This window comes from Capricornis sumatraensis, chromosome 8 (assembly GCF_032405125.1).
Source record: "Capricornis sumatraensis isolate serow.1 chromosome 8, serow.2, whole genome shotgun sequence".
In the NCBI taxonomy this organism is placed as follows: domain Eukaryota; kingdom Metazoa; phylum Chordata; class Mammalia; order Artiodactyla; family Bovidae; genus Capricornis; species Capricornis sumatraensis.
This window is the reverse complement of record NC_091076.1, coordinates 89,616,513-89,628,960: the sequence shown is the minus strand read 5'-3', so window position 1 is coordinate 89,628,960 and position 12,448 is coordinate 89,616,513. Positions and strand designations below refer to the sequence as shown.

The window sequence follows — 12,448 nt, the reverse complement described above, 5'->3', positions numbered from 1 at the left end:
CTAGTAAAAACATGGAATTTTGAAAATATGTGAACTTTTGTCTTTTCTAAGTTCAATTCTTTATCCACGATCCCAGTCATCTCTTCACCCTAAGAAGCCAGAGAAGAGCTTCTTGCAAAACTGAGTAAGGCATCCTTTCTCCCGGTCTCTCTAAAAAAAATGCAAGCACCAGCTGAACAGACATGTCCACTGAGAGACTTTCCCTGCCTATGTTCTCTAGTGGTCCCCTTCTATTTTTAGGAAACAACTACTTTGTGCCCCATTGTAGGTACAGAGCATACTTTTCAATAGAGAGGTACAAAGGTTCTCATTCTCACTGACTTTAAAATCAAATGGAGACAGAATAGAAACAAGTGCACAAATGAATAAACGAATAAGGAAAATGACTAAAATAAAAGACAAGATATGTGTTAGGGAGGTACGAGTGGGTATTTCAAGACACATAGTCAGGGAAGAGTTTTCTTCATAGGTGATTTTGGAGTTGAGATGTAGATGACATGAAAGAGACAGCTATTTGCCCATCTGTTGGGAGTGGGAATTCCAGTTAAATTAGCTGCTGCTTTGGTCCCAGGGATGAAACTATAATTCTAAAAGGTGCATGCACCCCTACGTTCATAGCAGCACTGTTCACAATAGCCAAGACATGGGAACAACCTAAATATCCATTGACTGGATAAAGAAGATGTGATACATATATACAATGGAATACTAAGCAGTCATAAAAAAAGAATGAAATAATTCCCTTTGCAACACTGTGGCTGGACCTAGAGATTATCATACTAAGAAAGGTCAGAAAGAGAAAGACAAGTACCATATAATATTACTTATTTGTGGAATCTAAAATATGACGCAAATGAATGTATCCAGGAAACAGAAACAGACACACAGACATAGAGAACAGGCTTGCGGTTGCCATGGGGCTGGGGAGGGATGGCTTGTGAGTTTGGGATTAGCAGATGCAGACTATTACATAGAGAATGAATAAAGAATAAATCCCTACTGTATAGCACAGGGAACTGTATTCAGTGTCCTATAATAAACCATAATGGAAAACTATAAAATATATATATAAATATATATAGCTGAATCACTTTGCTGTATACCTGAAACTAACACAACATTGTAAATTAACTATGAGTTTTGTGCATGTTAGTCACTCAGTGGTGTCCGATTCTGAGACCCCACAGACTGTAGCCAACCAGGCTTCTCTTCTTTTTTGACTTCACTATCTTGGTGCATGTGATTTCCTGAGATAAAGAACACTGAGAAAGGAGTAAATTTACCAAAAAAAAAAAAAATCCTCAAGAGTGTCTTTTTAAAACTCTGAAACAAAGGTAATAAAGTACAGCCCCCTAGCCTCATAGACTTCACGTTCTCGTATAAGGTCAATATGCTAAGTCTGAGGTGCCCAACAGACATTTAAGAGGAGATTTTAAGTATGCAGCTGGAGATCCAGTTATTTCTGAAGTTCAGAAACATGTCTGGATTTGAAATGTGATGTGAAGAGCTGTCAGTATATAGCTGGTAGCTGGTGAAAAATCAATCCCAGAAGTGTGCTAGATTCGGCTCATACCGGCTTGGGAGAACCAATTGTTAAATTTTCCAGAATTTTTAAAGCCAGTTGATTTCACTTGAAATTAGCAGATGGACATTTTTATGCTATGAGAATTGGCAAATCCTATAAATCAGGTCCTGGGGAGCCAGTTATTAGCCTTTTATCAGCACAACCCTACTTCTGACTGGTTCTGATGCTCTCCAAAAAGGAAGAGGCCAGCATTCTCTGAGGAGGAAAGATACGATGTAGAAGGTTTGAGAATGGAGAACGTGTGTGAAAGAATCAGTTTAGAGACTGAGAAAGTGAATCTAGTCAGTCAGTGGTGGAGGAGTAATAGACACAGAGCCTGTTTCAGGTTGGCAGAGTGGTTCAGACTTCCCAGTGCTCCTCTAACACTAGTGAATTTGAGTTTAATGAGGTTTGGCTGATAGGTACCACTAGGGTTTGTAGTGAATCAGGCACTCTGCCAACTACTGAAGAATACAAAAAGGAAAGCAAGGTGATCCTACCCTCCAGGAACTTAGTCTATTGGAGAAACAAGATATAGACGCCAAGGGGGAAAATTTCCTGACAGTCGAGAAAGTAAATGTAGAGAGCAACAGAACTGTGAGGAAAGCTTGTTGAAGTCAGAGACTTTCTTAATATTTGGTAGTGAAAAAGAAAAACTGGACAGGTGATCATAGCTAAAGGGAGGATTTTCCAACCTAGGGGAAATCTATTGATGTTGGAAGGAGCAAAGCGAGTGGAAGAGACTCAAGATGCTGGAGATACCTTGGGAAAGACAAGGGAAGCACTTCCTTTCATGCGCAAAGCATAGGCTGGGGATTCAGTACAACTTGGGATGCAGTCAGGGAGGATAGAAATTAGACTTAAAGAATTCCCAGATGTCAGAGGTATAAGAGGTTGTAATTGTTGGAGGAGAGAAATCCCATCGCACACCTCACAGTGTGTCTGGCCGGACTGGACTTCGTCCTTCCATCCTTCCCTCTTACCATTTGGGTCCGTTTGGGTCCGGATTGCTTTTTCTCTTGGTCCTGAAGCATCAACCTGGGAAACTTGAAAGAGTTAGTCATACATGTCAAACTATTGTTAATCACCAAGGCAACGTCTGCTCCCATAAACACTACAAATAAACTGTAATCTTCTTTTCGCCAGCAGAGGGGGTATAGCTCAGGGGTAGAGCATTTGACTGCAGATCAAGAGGTCCCCGGTTCAAATCCGGGTGCCCCCTTGTGTTCTCACTTTTAACCCTTATCCACCTCAACATGATAGGTAGCAAATATTTGGTCATTTGTAAGTGTTTTCCGGGAATACAGAAATTGGTCAACTACAGGTATCTGGATCTCACATTCTAAAAAGGTCAACACCCAAATAAAGGAATTTCCGGTCCACCCAACAGGTACCAATCTGTGTTTGGAAGTCGAATTCTTCCATGTCTGCCTGTGAGACCCTTTCCACATAGGGAAAAAGAATTTACTTCGCACTTCCTTATCTGTTTCATTCTTGTCCATTCATGCATGCAGCTTTCCAGAGGCTGCATGATGTCACAACAGACTAAACGTGGAAACATGAAAATCCAGATGTCTTTCATTTAGCCAGATATCAAAGAAATTTCTAAAGGAATGAAAGCGAAGCCGCTCCTCTCATTATTTTTAAAATTTAAGTACAATTGTTTTTAAGCATATGTATTTTCTCAACATTCAAATAAATGAAAAGCATAGCATCCGATGGCAAATGCTTCATGGCAGATAGATGGGGGAACAATGGAAACAGTGACAGACTATTTTCTTGGGCTCCAAAATCACTGCAGATGGTGACTGCAGCCATGAAATTAAAAGACGCTTGCTCCTTGGAAGAAAAACTGTGACAAACCTAGACAGCATGTTCAAAAGCAGAGACATTACTCTTCCAACACAGGTCTGTCTAGTCAAAGCTGTGGTTTTCCAGTAGTCATGTATGGATGTAAGAGTTGGACTGTGAGGAAAGCTGAGCGCCGAAGAATTGATGCTTTTGAACTGTGGTGTTGGAGAAGACTCTTGAGAGTCCCATGGACTGCAAGGAGATCCAACCAGTCCATCCTAAAGGAGGTCAGTCCTGAATATTTGTTGGAAGGACTGATGCTGAAGCTGAAGCTACAAATATTTTGGCCACCTGACTCATTGGAAAAGACCCTGATGCTGGGAAAGACTGAAGTCAGGAGGAGAAGGGGATGACAGAGGATGAGATGCTTGGATGGTATCACGGACGCGATGGACATGAGTTTGAGTAGGTTCCAGGAGTTGGTGATGGACAGGGAAGCCTGGCATGCTGCAGTCCATGGGACTGCAAAGAATCAGACATGACTAAACGACTGAACTTAACTGATTTTAACAGGTAATGGATCATCTTAAATATTTCACAATTTAAATTTCTAATCTGGTGACTCTCAGTAGATAGATATAACTACACAAACAAAACCTTTTTGGAGTCCTCAATAATTTAAGAATGTAAAGGATATTCAGATGAGAATATTTGAGAATCAATGCTCTAAGTAACTAATCAAGACAACTAATATAGGCAGAAAAGCTAATTTTCTGGAAAAATTGATTTTGGTTTTGGGTGTGTTAGTCTGAAGTGCCTGTGGAGGTGTCCCTATCACGGTTTCCATATATTAGCTAGAGCTAAGCAGAAATGTCTTAGGCTGAGATACAGAATTGGGAGTTATCAGCTTATTGATAGTAATGGAAGGTATTGGGTGGTGTGATCACTCAGAGAAATATACTGAGAAGGGGCAATGAGTAAGGAGAGAGCAATAGAGCATAGTGGCTTAGAGCCTGTACTTTGGAATCAGTCAGATTCAGGATACCATTCCATCTCTACCTTTCATGATTTGTTTGATCTTGGACAAAAACACTTAAGCTTTCTATCTGCTAGCTTCCTCATCTGTAAAATGAGATTAATAATACCTAAGTCACAGGGTTGTAGGGAGGATTCAAGAAGTCACATTCCTATAAAATGGTTAACTCAATGATTAGTATGTAAGAACACTTCATATATAGTAACTTCTATTATTACTAGCATCTTGGAAACCGTAGGTGAAGAGGGTTAAGAAGATGGGACTGGTCCCAGTGTGCAACAATGTGAGGTCAAGTAAGATAAAGACTGAGGAGTTTCCTTGGATTGCAGAAAGAGTAGGTTACGGCGGACTTTCTAGTATAATTTATCAGTATACATAATTTCTAGTATAATTTCAGTCATGTAGTGAGGAAATAAACTAGATTACAGGGGTTCAAGGAATGTGTGCACCCAGGAAGTAAAGAAATAGAGACAGATCATTTCGCAGCTCTGATTTTCATGGACCAATGAAACTACTCCAGAGATGGCAGTGTTGAGATGGTGAAAAGTTGACATAGGATTTAAAGGAACATTTTTAACAACAAAAAAGATGAAGCACGATAATCTTTTAAATTGAGTAAATGTAGCTTTGTGAGAAACACAGTATTTTCCAAATATTTCTAGTTTTGTCATAGAACAAAAATTCCTTCATGCCAGGATGCTGACATATGGAAACCATTGAGGTAGACTTCATTTGTTCAGCAATCATCTGCCACGTATTTATTGAGTCAGGCCCTATGCTGAATGCTGGGGATATACTGTTGAACAATAACAAAGAAACATGAACTCAGCTTTTACTGGAACATATAGACTAACTGTGGGGGTGGGAAGTCATTCAGCAAAGTCATGAAATACATATTTAAGAACTGAAATAAATACTATGATGGAAAAATACCTTTTAAGAGAAGTCAAAGTAAAATTTCTCTAAGAAAAAGATATTTAAGCTGAGATCTGTAAAAATCAATAGATGTAAAAATGAAACACTTTACATCGTATAAAAATACACAATGAGGGTAGTCAGGCTAGAGTACGCCAAGCATATGGCTATTCAGGAGCATATATGGTATCTGGAACAAAAAGGCCAACTCTGCAGAGCCAGAGGGAACATGGTGCAAGATGAGGTTAAGAGGCAGGACAATGCTAGATTAGGGCCCAGTAGGCCATGATATGGATTTTAACTTTCATTCAGAAACCATTGGAGAATTTTCAGCAGAGTGACATAGTAATATTTGCATTTCTGAAAAATTATTTCTGGCCATTATATGAAGACTGAGTGGATGGATGAGGGAGAAATAGAGGCCAAGAGACCTATTATGGAGCTTCAGAAGTAGTTTAGGCAAGAGATGGAGGTGGCTTGGACCAGAATGTTAGTAGAGGAGATAGAAGTGGATAGACTTGAGAGATGCTGAGAAGGCTGACTGAAAAAACTTGGGCAGGAATCCCAGAGGCACACCTAGATGGATGGTGGTTCCATTTATCAAGAGAGGCAAAAATGATAATGAAATCATATATTCAGAAACACATGGAATTCGGCTAAGTGGAGAGAGAGAGAAACTGGTAGCTAGAGAAACTGGCAGGAGCAAGTGAAGGATTTAAGAGTGAGCAGGATGATTTATAAATGTATAGATTTAGAGACCTCTTAAAGTTGAAGTGCTCCAGAGGTTAGCCCATGGTCTCTTTTATTTACACTTTCTTCTTTTTTAATTCATCCACTATCGTGGCTTTACTTATATGCTGACAACTGCCAAATTTCTATCTCCCTCTTTCTGGAACTCCAGGCTAATATATCCAACCTGCTATTGAAATCTCTCTTTTTTGGTCTAACAGACATCTAACTCAACATCTCCAAAACTGAACTGCTACTCTTACCCCCAAAGCTGTTCCTCTCACAGCTTTCCCCATCTCAGTCGATGGCAACTTGCTCAGACCTCAAGCTTTGGAAACATTTTCTCCTCTTTCTCTTCATCCCACATTTTGTTGGCTCTATCTCCAAACATATCCAGAATCTGATCACATTACAGTACTTCTATTGCTACCATTCTGGTCCAAACCACCACCATTTTTCTTTTGAGTTATTGCAAGAGCTTCCCAAATAGGTCTTCTTACTTGTATCTTTGTGTTCCCTCCCACAATCTAGTCTCAGTTAGAGTGATCCTTCTGAAATATTAGTCAGATCATCTGCTTCCAACTTAATGATTTCCAGTTCAGTCTGTAAATGTCAAAGTCCATAGTAATGAACAGAGCCCTACATGATCCAGTTCCATTACTTCTGACCTTCATTCTACTGCTTTTCACTTCACTTACTCTGTCTAGTCATTCCTGGCTTCCTTGCTGGTCCTCACATTGTTCAGGCACAATCCTGCCTTAGAGTCTTTCATTGGTTGAGGACTCTGTCTGGACTGCTCTTCTTAGACAATCAAATTGCTAACTCCCTCATCTCAAAATCTTTGCCCTAATGTCAACTTCTTCCATAAAGCCCACACTGACCATTCTATTTTGAACTGCAATTTGCCCCTCTTCCCACTTCCAGATTCCTCTTTTTTTCTACTTTTGTTTTCATAGTACTTATCAGCATCTAACATACTATATGTTGCCATTATTACGTCTAAGGATTCGCTCAGTCGTGTCCGACTCTTTGCGACCCCGTGGACTGTAGCCCACCAGGCTCCTCCGTCCATGGGATTCTCCAGGCAAGAGTACTGGAGTGGGTTGCCATTTCCTTCTCCAATTACGTCTATGGTTCAGTATCTAATACCCACCTTCCTCACCACCCTGACTGGATGTAACTTTCATAAGGGCAAGAATGATCTGTTTTGCTCTGATGTAGTCTACCCTGTGCCCAGGACAGAATCTGGAATCAGTAGTCTTTTAATATTTGAATGAATGCACCGACAGGAAGAAGCCTGAAGAATGGGAAAGCCTGAGGCAGGGAAAAGAATGATGAATATAGCAAAATATAGAAAATACAAGTGGGTTTGGGACCAAGCAACACACATATGGAATTATCTGTAGCCCTACAATGGCACCTTTCAGTTGTATCACATCCTAATGAAACCATTTCCAGCTCTTTAACCCTCGCCCTCAACGCCCGTGCGTTCAGGTTAAAGCGTCTGCATCCAATGCGGGAGACCTGGGTTCAGTCCCTGGATCGGGAAGACTCCCCTGGAGAAGGAAATGGTAACCCACTCCAGTATTCTTGCTTGGACGGAGTATGGACGTTCCATGGACGGAGAAGCCTGATAGGCTACAGTCCATGGGGTCGCAAAGAGTTGGACACGACTGAGCGACTTCACTTTCACTTCACTTTAGTGTCCATCTAAGTCCCTGGCACACAGTGTTCAGAAAAGGTTGTCCGATCAATTAAACCAATGTTTCTGTGTCCCAAACAACTACTCCCGAGCTCCTATCGAATGTACTCTCGGTATAATTCATTCTGCAGCCTTCAACCCCCTACACCGCTCACTTTGTATCGCGAGCTCTAGGCGACGTCCCGCATTTATGACGTAATAAGATAGCGCCCTGGGGAAAGAGGCCGATTGAGCAAACTCCGGATCACGTGCCCAGATTGGGCGGGGCGTCGGAGTTCATATCCCAGTGTCCTTTGTATCTACTTCCTTTTTGTCCCTTTCCGGCCTTCAAGATGTCGAAGCGAGGTGAGGTTTTGACTTTGGAAGATCCTTCGCCATCTGTTGTGCTGTGGCAGCTGGCCTTGCCGGCAGCGGCGGCCGTGGGCAGCTGGGGCGATTTGCTCTGCTCGAGGCCAGAGAGGGCTTGGAGGGTTCATCGGGAGAGCCCCTGAAAGTGACGGGGCCGGCTGGAGGGTTGAGTTGGCAGGATCCAGTCGTGACTCTAGATCGAACTCTGCGGGTTCACGCCGGGTCACCGCTGCAGTAACGGGATTGAAGTTGGACTGACTTAAGCCCCAGTGTGGGCGGCTTGTGCAGTCTCCCACCCTGCAGGAAGAATTGCGTGGTGCAAAAATTGGATCGAGAATTGAGTCTTCCAGGCCAGTTAGTCTCAGACTAATGTCGTGGTAGTGAGGACTTGGCTGTTGGCCTTGAGAACTGGGTGGCACATGGGGCAGGGAGTGTGTGGATTCCTAGAGAGAACGAATCTACATTGTGCCGTTTCGCAAAGCATACGCGAGTGAACTTCTACTTTAAGCATGTGAAAGGGACTCCGAACCATGACTGGGCAGTTACCTCCTGTTTCCCTTCCTACTTACAGGACGTGGTGGGTCCTCTGGTGCGAAATTCCGGATTTCCTTGGGTCTTCCGGTTGGAGCCGTGATCAACTGTGCTGACAACACAGGTGAGACCTTCGGCTGCCCCCTGCCAGACTCACCCTTTTAAAAGCACTCAGTGGGCCTTTTGCTGATGACCCGCTGAGCCGTCAAGAAAGGGCAGAGTGAAAACACCGCTTTTGGGTGAAGCGGCAGCATGTTGTGTTGTTTTGCTTCAATCGGTGGTGTGACAAGGTGTTCCACCTAGTGGGGACTATCTGCTTGGGAGTGTGAATGGAGGAGGTGGTGTTGGAAAATCGCAGCACTGCCTGATTGGCCCTCAAAAGTAGTCTCCATATTTGTTTACATTCTTTTATAGGAGCCAAAAATCTGTATATCATCTCTGTAAAGGGGATCAAGGGACGATTGAATAGACTTCCTGCTGCTGGTGTGGGTGACATGGTAATGGCCACAGTCAAGAAAGGCAAACCAGAGCTCAGAAAGAAGGGTGAGTAGAGAGACGGAATTCTCCTTTTGGTCTCTGGACAGTTGAAAGATTTCTCTCATTATTGGAAAAATGGGACAGTAATTTTGCCATTCTCTTAAAGCTTGATCTAGTTCACAATAGGTAACAGACTTGTCTTACATACCTACACCTTAAATAGAAGCAAGAGCCCTGTCCTCCTGGGATTTGAAGTCCATCCACATGATTCCTTCCCAAGCTGTCTCCTTTCAGCTCTTGTTTTTTTGTTCCAACTTATATTCCTTCCTTTGTGCCTCAGATTCTTGCTGTGTCCCCTATCTGGAATATTCTAATTCTAGTCATCTTCTGCTCATTTCCTTCTTGACACCTCTCCTTACCCCATTCTCTCCCCTTTCCCAAATAACCTTGAATCCAGATGGTAATTTTTGTATATGACATTTAGGGTTGTCTCTTCTTTGAGAGCAGATAATTGTGTTTAGTTAGTTGCTGATTCCTTGGCTACAGACTAGGTGGTACCAGGTTAGAGTGCAGCCTTAAGACCTGAATCACCCCAGGCAAGTTTCTTTTCAGGAACTAATTTGAAAGGGAGTAATGATACATACAGAAAAGGAAATGGCAGCCCACTCCAGTATTCTTGCCTGGAAAATTCCATGGACGGCGGAGCCTTGTAGGCTACTGTCCATGGGGTCGCAAAGAGTTGGACACGACTGAGCGACTTGACTTTTCACTTTCTAATGATACATAGATGAGATTAACTCAGGGTTGTGACTGAACAAAAAGTTCAGTGGTTATTTCTAAATCTCTTCTGATAGAAACTGAAACCTGAGGCTGCTCATTGCCTAATTGTGGACCACCCCATAAAGTTTTCCTACTACATGTATGGATTAGGGGTTGGGGCTGAGACAGTGCTGAATTGTCTGGCTTTACAGCTTCTGATATTCAATGCGCTTGACATTCCAGCTCTGTTGACCTCCAGTCTGCACTTGGGGACTTGGTAGGCAAGGAAAAACCATGGCAGTTAAGCACTGATACAGCAGTGTGTTGATCAGGGTCAGCATGCAACTGGACAGGCTGTCCTCCTAGAACACTTGCTGGGTCTGGTCTGTGGCCTGGGAAGGTGTCAGGGAAGGGCAGAGCAGTTATCCATCACTGTGGGTGAGGTGGCAGCAGGGCATGCTGTCTGTCTCAGTCAGTTGTGGGACAGACCAGAGAACACTCTTGTTTTAAAACTAGGTCTGACTTTCCAGCTCTATTACTTTATTCTGCGGGCCTTGTTTCTTCTAAATGATACCGTTAGCCCTTGAACAGCATGGGTTTGAACTGTACGGGTGCACTTTAACACAGATTTTTTTCCTGCTAAATATATATTACTGTACCACACAACCTGAGGTTGAATCAGCAGATACAGAGGGTCAACTAAAAGTTACAGATGGGTTTTAGACTGCACATTATAATGTGCAGAAATGCGGGACAGGACTGGAAATCCAGAATCCTGAATTCATATGACCTTATTTGTTAGATTCATTTGTGAGAATTGCTAAATACATAAGGATCCAATGGAGAGTCTCAGTCAGCATGACCTGTCACTCAGTTTCTATCCCATTGTTAAAAACTCAAAAGACTGTCTGTGAACACAATACTTGCTTCAAGGATAGCCAGGATCCCTGTCCTTAAAAAATCCCCTATTTCCAGTCTTATCTTAAAATATGGGGCTTCCCTGGTAGCTCAATCGGTAAAGAATCTGCCTGCAGGGCAGGAAACCCCGGTTTGATCCCTGGGTCAGGAAGATTCCCTGGATATAGAAATGTATAATCATTTAAAGTGATTGTGTTCTGTGCATGTGCCGTGAGATATTTAGGTTAATTCAAAGTTTGCCTATTAAAATGTGCCTTGCAGTATAAATGGCATAAAATGCTAATTTTATATCAAAGTTTGTACTTGGAGGTCTTGATAGAAATGAAGATGGAATATTTATTGTGTAATGAGGAGTTACTAGCTTGGCCTTTCTAGTATGAGGAAGGTCTGTTTCTCATTTCTATGACATTGGGATTTTAACAGTACCTACCTCTTGGGTGAAGTAGGGAAATGTATAGAAAGTGCTTAACAAGTTTCCTGCTGGTATGTTGCTGGTCTGTACTCCCAGAGTACAGATTCATGCTTGTAAGGAAATGCTTATAGTTTGAACTTAGAAGTAAGGTCTTTCCGTAAGGGGTGATGGATATTTATTCTCTTTCGCACTTGATTTTAGGAAATGAAAAAGCTAACGAGGATGCATTCTGTCCAAATGGGGAATGTTGGGAAGCTAGACAAGGTGTAAAAACCGCTTTCTCATGGTGACATTGGTACTTGACAGGTTTAATGACAACTTTTTTTTTTCCCCCCTCTCAGTACATCCAGCGGTGGTAATTCGACAACGAAAGTCATACCGGAGAAAAGATGGTGTGTTTCTTTATTTTGAAGATAATGCAGGGGTCATAGTAAACAATAAAGGCGAGATGAAAGGTAAAGAAAGAATCCACATCTTTGTTCAGCTTGTGAGATTTGATGATTCAACTCAAGAAGTGTACAAGGGAAGGACCCTTTGAGCTTATGTGTCGCTTCTTTCTTTTATGCAGGTTCTGCCATCACAGGACCAGTTGCAAAGGAATGTGCAGACTTGTGGCCCAGGATTGCATCCAATGCTGGCAGCATTGCGTGATTCTTTGGTGTATTTGTAAAAAAAATAAAAATTATTTGCTCCCAATGCTTGCCCTCCTGTTTGTTCTGCATGTTACTCTTGATACCACCTAATCCTTACCTGAATTTTTAGTTCTTAAATTACAGATGATATATACTCTCTGGTTACAGGTTACCCCAGGTAACTGCCCTGCAATCAGAAAGGAATTTGAGATAAGGTACAATGTATGGTCAGATCCTGGACACTCAAGGACTTCAAGGAATGATGTGAATAGGGACACCCTTTGGGGTACACATGTATATAGTGTGCACTTTGCAGTTACAGGTTTTCTTTGGGTAAGTTGGTGCATGAATGCATTTATATTTATGAAACCTAACACATGGTAATTGTTCTCATGAAAGATGACTAAGTTGTTAATATCAACAAGTTTTTTTTTTTTTTGCTATCAAAACTATTTCGACGGCATACATCTTCCAAACCCTAGCTTGAGAATAAAAGATGATAGAATGTTAACACAGCAGGCTAATATGCTTTTTCTTCCCCCAAGCCATGAGAGTTGATTTAGGTGACATTCAACGGAGAAGGCAATGGCAACCCACTCCAGTAACTCTTGCCTGGAAAATCCCATGGACGGAG

At 42.1% G+C, this 12,448-nt stretch overlaps 1 protein-coding gene and 2 non-coding genes across 3 annotated transcripts; all 3 read left to right on the top strand.

Annotated features, from left to right (window-relative positions):
• Positions 1-2,714: 2,714 nt before the first annotated feature.
• Positions 2,715-2,786, top strand: TRNAC-GCA (transfer RNA cysteine (anticodon GCA)). Its single transcript has one exon. It is a non-coding gene; the product is annotated as a tRNA-Cys (tRNA).
• A 5,254-nt stretch (positions 2,787-8,040) lies between these two features.
• RPL23 (ribosomal protein L23) lies at positions 8,041-11,878 on the top strand. The gene is made up of 5 exons (XM_068977207.1): positions 8,041-8,082; positions 8,657-8,740; positions 9,031-9,159; positions 11,524-11,637; positions 11,751-11,878. Exons 1-5 carry the CDS (start codon positions 8,070-8,072, stop codon positions 11,831-11,833), a joined length of 423 nt encoding a protein of 140 aa, XP_068833308.1. The 5' UTR covers positions 8,041-8,069; the 3' UTR covers positions 11,834-11,878.
• On the top strand, positions 8,772-8,907 carry LOC138084894 (small nucleolar RNA SNORA21). The gene has a single exon (XR_011145296.1). It is a non-coding gene; the product is annotated as a small nucleolar RNA SNORA21 (small nucleolar RNA).
• Positions 11,879-12,448: the final 570 nt, after the last annotated feature.

Bases quoted from the DNA above. Each gene is read 5' to 3' on its own strand.
- RPL23 (XM_068977207.1), top strand. The intron at 8,741-9,030 runs GTGAGACCTTCG...ATTCTTTTATAG, and splicing joins CAACTGTGCTGACAACACAG to GAGCCAAAAATCTGTATATC. The intron at 9,160-11,523 runs GTGAGTAGAGAG...CCCCCCTCTCAG, and splicing joins ACCAGAGCTCAGAAAGAAGG to TACATCCAGCGGTGGTAATT.